The sequence below is a fragment of the Limulus polyphemus genome, unplaced genomic scaffold, assembly GCF_000517525.1.
Source record: "Limulus polyphemus unplaced genomic scaffold, Limulus_polyphemus-2.1.2 Scaffold435, whole genome shotgun sequence".
Classification (NCBI taxonomy): Eukaryota; Metazoa; Arthropoda; class Merostomata; order Xiphosura; family Limulidae; genus Limulus; species Limulus polyphemus.
Genome location: NW_013666045.1, coordinates 488,915 through 497,113, shown reverse-complemented (window position 1 = coordinate 497,113; position 8,199 = coordinate 488,915). Strand labels below are relative to the sequence as shown.

Genomic DNA, 8,199 nt, shown 5'->3' with positions numbered 1-8,199 from the left:
ACAGAACAAATGACGCTGCTAAAACGTGCCACCTGAAGAAGCCACCATTGAAGAAGAAACTCTACTCAGGTTTGAGGCGAGAAATGGTGAAGCTCTTGTTGAAGTTACTACCACTGATTTGACTGTTATCGACGATAGATGAAGCTGATGAATCCCACATGAAGCAGAAGCCAAAGAGACGGAGACCAGTACGGAAGAAGATACGTCCCGTAAAATTAAGAGACTTTGTTGAATTGTAATTTTGTGTTTGTAATTCTGTACATTTAATTAAGTTATTGTTAATTGTTATTGGTTTATTGTTGTGGTTATTGTTCGGGACCAACAATACTAAGGAGGGGCAGTGTTGCGTCAGCGAGGTCACGTGACTAGTGTCACGCCACGTTTCTAGAAGTATCTTGTTCCTTCGTGAATGCCCTAGCATTTACTAGATATAGGGTAGACTGGTATATATAAGATGGTCACGGCGTGACGTGACAATATGTGTCTAGGTAGTGAGTAATTGAACTGCAGTCAGGAAGTATTGTTGAAGTTAACGTTCGTTGTTAAAACGTTTGTAAAAGAGCGACTGTTGAAAATAAGTGTATCGGTAAAGATATATTCAGAAAGAATAAACCAGTTTTATTAAGTAAGGACTTGTGTCGCTAAAGTTTCGTCGGAACGAAGTTACGGAAAATCAATTAACAAACGGAGACGTAACAGTATGTTATAAACAAAATATTTAAAAACAATACAATATTGTAAAAATAATATTATAAATGTATTATAAATCAACAGTGTCGAAATAAAGTAAAGAGATAAGTTAAACTCAAAAGGAAGCCACAAGCAAAAAATGGTTGAGTGTTACATAATGAAATTTCATATAGCCTAAATTGAGTTAACTGATAATTTAAATTTAGTAGTTAAATTGTACTTTGGATTTAGTGGTTAAGTAAAAGCCGATATATAGTTAGTTTATGATATTTGGCAACAAGATTGATACACACAGTTTTTCTTTTTTAACACAAATACGTTTTAATATACACACAACGGTACAATTTATAATAACAGTTATTACAAACAATGATTTACAAACAAAAATTTCACAAATTTATAAGCAATATAAATTCTTCCTTTTAATCTGGAACTCCTTTGATATCTTATTGAGAGTTCATGATGAATGAGCGAGTTGATTACGAGTTGACGTACGTATATTTCACTTACATGAAGCTAGTCTTCACTGTTTATACACCTATTAGAGATTGGGTTTCCACCGATGGATGACGTTAGGTAAAGTCTTCGTAAAAGTATTAATGTCCTATGAGAATCCACTGAAGTTAAATGGTTTGAAATGTTCGAAATTTATAAATATTCCTGGTCAGATATCTGAAGTTTCCGATTGATAAGCGTTATAACAACCACAGTTATAGCTTCCAAAGTTCATAGCACACCCGATTATAGTGAACTAATAATAGGTACTCTTTTTTTTGGCGCATCGCGTTGGTTATATTTATAGCCGTGTGGAGGCGTTCTAGAAGTTTCAGTTTTATGTAACGATACTGAACTACACTTAAGCGTTTACGTATATACATATATTGTTAATTCTTTCTTTCGAGAATCTTCTACGACTTTGGACAATAGGCAGGAGTTTTGCAATACATATTTAACACTATATGCTATGCATGTTTTAAATATAAACGTAATCTAAACAAACGTTGATATTAAAATAGTTATATAATAACAAATTCGTTACATGATAAACATTGCTATAGAGAAAGACGACTTTATCAGAGATTTATCAAATATAATGTGCATGTATCCTACTTTGAAGAATTTAAAAACAAAAAAAATCAGTAAAATAACTGTGATAACAATGAAAAGTTCTTGACAAAATATTTCAATTGTTGTTTCTTATGCAAAAATACAGTTTTTCACATTTTATAAATTCATCTTGTCTACTGTTTATCATTACGGAATATACTTTACAATCAAAATAAGCTGTTATGTTCACTATACTTTAACTCTGACAAAGAAGAACGGATTTTGTATGTCACTGAACTTAACAGTCAGTGAAACAAAATTATCTATTCATGCACTTTACATAACAATACAGAAAGCTAAATGTTCATTCTTGAAATTCTCAGTACTTTCTGCTTTTAAGTTACTACTTTCTTTTTTTCGATCTAGAACTCGCATATTTGTCGTTTAAAATTACCATTGTTTAGAAATATAACTTACCAAGATTTATACATAGTCTAACTTCTTCAAAGTGTAATTATTTAGACATAATAGTTTTAGTTTTTATATCTTAAACCTCAACGAAGTTGTTCATTGTAGTAATAGATATAAGTTAAAGTCATAGCATATTATCACACAGTTCTCCTTAAGCTACAGTTACATATTTTCTTACACTAAATAATAAACTAGACTCTATAGATAAATCTAATCACTTTGGCGAATAGTTTTTATGTGAATTTATAGGAATACTCTTTATAAACTGCCATCCATTCATAGAAAGTGCTATCACACTCTCCGATATTTGGGTACTTTATAAATAAAATTTTTGTCCTAAAAATTTAACAATTTTTACAGTTCTACAAGAGCATTTAAAAAAAGTGATATAAAAAGTCTGATTGTTAGTAGCTTAATATTACTTAATAGCAATAGGGTGAGATTATGAGACTTTTTCTTATAGATAAGGCTTGGTAGTTAGGGCGCTTGACTCACAGGTTCAAATGCCCTTCACTGAACCAGATCACCCTTTCAGCCATGAGAATATTATAATGGTAAGGTCAATCCAACTATTCATTGGTAAAAGTGTAGCCCAATAGTTGGCGGTGGGTAGCTTTATGCAAAATCCAAAACAAAAAAGGAAAATACTCATAGGTAAAAATATAAAGACAAAATATATATATATACCTAAATTTTTTCTTGTGTTATAACTGTAAGTTGAAGAACTTGCAATGGTCAAATCCGGTGTTCGATTCTCCGCAGTGGACACTGCAGATAGCCCAGTATGGCTTTCCTCTAACAACCAGCCGATCACTCAATACATACCCAATAACAATACTTAATTAAAACGTAAAAAATGATTGCTGCCAATTATCTTTCTATAACCACAATATTTCTAAACAAAATATTTGTAACTCCCATAAAACTGTTCATAGTTGATAAATGTTCAGTTTCATTGATCTTTTAAACAACTTAAATCTTAAACTAAGAAAGTTCTAATTACAGGTCAAACTTAACATAATTTTCAAACAGTTCATTAGATTAAAAAATCATCCCCCTATGGGACAGCGGTAAGCTTACGGATTTACAACGCAAAAATCCGGGTTTGAATCCCCAAGGTGGACACAGCAGATAGCACAGTATGTCTTTGCTCTAAAGTAAAACAAAAAATTTAAAGAATTTCTTCTAAACAAAGGGTTGTCCATGAATAAACGTTTTCCCGTTCGAACCCACAAGCAAAAGGGAGTAAAACTTAGATCAGGTATCATCCTTTTAAGTCCACCCAATTCTATGATTCGAAACCAAAGATACGAAATTGGACATCTAATAACTCAGTCTGGATTCACTAGTATGTCACACAAAAGTTAAGTTTACAGATTTATAACGCCAAAAGCTGTTATTAAATTTATCAGGGTAGACAAAGTGCAGTGTAACGAATTTATTATTTTTAATATGAACATTGTTTGAATTGAATTTATAGTTAGAAATATGCATGAGTTGTAGTATCAGATATGTGTTGCATATCACGAATTTCTTATACATTTATTTTAATGTCAACGTTTGTTTCGAATAAGTTTATATTTCAGGGCATGTATAGCTTACCGTGTTAGTTACGTATGGCGAAACTCCCGCCAATTCTCCAAGATTGTAGAATATTTGGGAACACAGGAATCAACAATATAGCCACTTTCGTAACTGGTGAAATACAGTTCCGAAGTTTCGAGAAAATGTGTCCTACCTATAAAAACAGCAGGGCAACGCACCAAAAAAAACCAGCTAATATACAAGTCTGCTAGGAAACTGTTATAACCGTGTGTATGCGATAAGCCGTGATTTTGCTAACCCTTACCAACCGGAAAATATATGACATTAGGCCAGGAACAGCTATAAATTTCGAACGTTCGTGAATTCCAATCAAATGTTAGTATCTTTCCAAAAATATTGCTAGTTTCTCATCGGACATTAGTGGTTTTATGAAAATATTATCTTACTTCAACGGTCCAACAATTCAATGCCTGACAAAGCTAGCTAGCTCCCCGATAATTCTACGTACATCAACTTCAAGTTAACTCACAAGATGTCAAGGAGACGCTTTTAGGTTATTTGTAAGTTGATGAAATTTCTGTTTATTGAAACTTTGTTTGTAAATAACTAATCGTAATACTTATATATATATATAAGGCCCGGCATGGCCAGGTGGTTAGGCCGCTCGACTCGCAATCTGAGGGTCGCGGGTTCGAATCTCCGTCACACCAAACATGCTTGCCCTTTCAGCCGTGGGGGCGTTATATGTGACGGTCAATCCCACTATTCGTTGGTAAAAGAGTAGCCCAAAAGTTGGCGGTGGGTGGTGATGGCTAGCTGCCTTCCCTCTAGTCTTACACTGCTAAATTAGGGACGGCTAGCGCAGATAGCCCTCGTGTAGCTTTGCGCAAATTTCAAAACAAACAAACAAACAAATATATATATATATATATATATTAAAACGTATTTGTGTCAAAACAAAAATAGTGTGAATCAATCTTGTTGGCAAATAGCGTAAATTAAATAAAATATCGGCATACTTCTAAACACTAAATCCAGGGTACAGTTCAACTATTAAACGTTAAATTATTTAATGCAGCTTTGGATTATTTGAAATTCTCAATACGTAACAGCAGATTGTATAGAATGTGTTGTTAAATATTTATTTTAACATGAACATTGTTTATATTAAGTTTGTATTTAAAAACATGCATAGCTTGTAGTATTAATATGTATTGTGAAATTCCCGCTTATTCTCCAAAGTTGTAGAAGATTCTCGAGAGTAAGAATCAACAATATATCTATATACATAAACGTTTAAATATAGCTCAGTATTGTTATGTAATCTGAATTTTCTAGAAAACCTTCCCACGCCTATAAATACAACCAGCGCGAAGCGCCTAAAAGAGAGTGTCTATTAGTGGTTTGCTATAATCAGTGGGCTATAAGCTTCGAAAGCTATAACTGTGATTTTTATAACGCCTATCAATCAGAAAACTTAATATATTTGACCAGGAACATTTATAAATTTCGAACATTACAAATCGTTTAACTTCAGTGGATTCTCATTGGACATTAGTATTTTTACGGAAACATTACCTAACTTGAACGGACCAACAATTTAGTGTGTGTGGCGAAGGACAAAGCTAGGTAGCTAGTTTCCCGGCGAATCGTACTTACACCAACTCGTAATTAACTCGCTCATCGTAAACCCTCGATCAAGGGAGTTCCAAACTAGAAATAAGATTTTGTATTGTTTGTGAGTTTGTGAAACTTTTGTTTATAAATCATTGTTTGTTGTTACCATTGTAAGAATTGTTATTGTAAATTGTATCGTTGTGTGTATATTAAAATGTATTTGGGTTAAAAACGAAGACTGTGTGTATCAACCTTGTTGGCAAATATCGTAAATTGACTAATATATCGGCATATATTTAAATACTAAATCCAGAGTACAATTTAACTACTAAATTTAAATTATCAGTTAACTTGGCTTCGGACTATTCGAAATTCTAATAAGTAACACAGATAAATTATTATTTTCTTTGCGCTAAAACAAAACAAACAAATCCACTATTATTTGTAATGGTAATTCCGTCCTTGAACTGTTAATCAAGGAAATACTATCTATATAGCAAATACCTCTTGTTTTAAATGTTAAACTGTTTTAAAGTAACGTTTTCGATAAATTGTATTTGAATAAATAACCTTATATATAGAACGTTTATTTGAAAAATTACGTTTTTAATGTCATTTCTTCTCATCCATTGACACTTTTTCTAAATAGTAAATAATTTTCATTTTATTAGAAGTTTCAGTTTTTACAGTAAGGGAGAGTATTTTTGAAAGAAGTTCAACGTTTCGATCACTGTTTTAGTACTAAAACCTTTTTTACCGTTAAACTTATCTTCTTGGGAATGATCGCACCAGCAAAATCAAAACAAAACTAGTAAATAATTTTGTTTGTTAATTTTATTGTTGTTCATGCTTTACGAAGTCGGAATACTGTTGTGATCTCGTATTTTCAACTGCGCCTAATTTTCGTTATTTTCTTGTGGTTGATGATGATTTAAGTAAATAGTTAAAATGTTACACGGTCATATTTATATATCTGTAGATATTTATATCCAATAAACATAAGTTGGAAACAATATGATACAATGTTTTTGTAATTACTGTAGTTGAGGTTTGTAGTCTGGGTTCAAACTTAACGACCAACAATAAAAATTATACTTTCTGTTACGCGTTACACATTCTCGAGAAAGTAATAATGCATGTGAGATTAATATGGAACGTCGAAAATTACAATTTGAACTACCTGTCTTCAACAGTAATTTAAGTGTTAATGATATCCGTAATTTCGTGTTGAACTTTAGGCTAAAATCAGAAATGGATGTCATAATTTTGATTTTTTGGATAAGCCTTCAGTCGTTTTTATATGTTGAATCACTATTTCCTAAAATTGATTATTATGAACCTGTTGAATTGATCAGTTCAAATGCAGACTTAATTAACAATGTTTTAGTACCAAATCAAAGAGTTAAAACTGAAAGTTCATCATTATTTATAAGTGATAGCAATAGTGACAATATATATGTTATTTTCCGAGCGTTTCAGAAAACATTTGACATTCGCCTTTTCCCAGACACTTCTGTTATTTCTCCTACAACTAAAATTACCGTCTATGGTGGTTCAGAAGGATCATTGAATGGTACTTCATACGATGTTTCTAAAGATGTCTTATATTCGGGACATTTAAAAGACATGCCAGATTCTACAGTTTACGGCTATTTTACAAAAGGTGTTTTTGTTGGTACAATCCGTGGTGACAACATAACATACTATACAGATGTAGCTGACGACAAATATTTTACCGTCAATGGAAGCTACAAATCTTTTATGTATAGGGCTTCAGATTTTACACTTTGCGACTCCAAATCGCCTAATATTTGTAAAGAAATAGACCACTATAAGGAAGGACCACGTGTAGCAGACAGGTCGTCGCGATCACAAGGAATGAATCAAACTGTGTAAGCATAATCGAATTACATATATTAAACAAAATACAAGGGTGTAGGCAGAAATTTAGTATAATCTAGTATACGAGTGGCTAAGCCTTACTGGGGAGTCCAGGGGCACGCCCCTTCAAAAGTAATTTGCAATTTCAACAAATATAGTGCATTTTGATGGCATCTGAGGTTATTTTAACACCTTTTAAATATTTTTTTTACATATATGGGCACAATTTAATGGATAACATCACCTTCATCCGCCTACGCGCTTATAATACAGAGTGATAAAATTAAAGCGAAAGAAGTTTTTATTTGTCCCGATGACACACTTTTAAGCTATGGGTGCATTATGAAAGTGATGGCGAAATCTCACTTTACAATTAGATTATATAAATAGATGGCATACAAAAGCATTGAAATACCTCTTTTCATCAACATTTGTCACACGAAGGCGAAAATCTTGAATTCTTACAAAATATATTCAGTAGGCAGGAGGTGGAACTACAGATACGTAACCCAAAACTACCGTTGTGGTCACAATTTTTTTTAACTACTAATACATTATATTGCTTTGGGGTCCATAACGCTGTTGGTTACATAAAACCTATTATTAGTATTAATATAAGAAGCACATAAAATGAAAATAAAAAATATTACTAGTAGTAGTAGAATTAATGTAATCTGTGGAATCGCTTATTTTCTGCCTATTTGATATCGAAAATGAGCGATTTCATTCTGATGTTTACATTAAATGTTGTATTTTTTGGTACATAAGATTACTAAATATGATGCAATATATAGTACTGTTGCGTCAGCGAGATCACGTGACTATTGTCACGCCACCTGCTTTCTAGAACTATCCCGTTCCTTCGGGAGTGCTCTAGCATTTACTAGATTGGGGGATGGTCTGGTATGTATAAGATGGTCACGACGTGACAGTGTGTGTGTAGGTAGT

General features: G+C 32.5%; 1 protein-coding gene across 1 annotated transcript in view; it reads left to right on the top strand.

Annotated features, from left to right (window-relative positions):
• The first annotated feature begins 6,519 nt into the window (after positions 1-6,519).
• Positions 6,520-8,199, top strand: part of LOC106458254 (disintegrin and metalloproteinase domain-containing protein 10-like) — a 9,373-nt gene continuing 7,693 nt past the window's right edge. The window contains exon 1 of the mRNA XM_013917734.1: positions 6,520-7,262. Coding sequence (XP_013773188.1) covers positions 6,520-7,262 — 743 coding nt within the window. The remainder of the gene's footprint in view (positions 7,263-8,199) is intronic.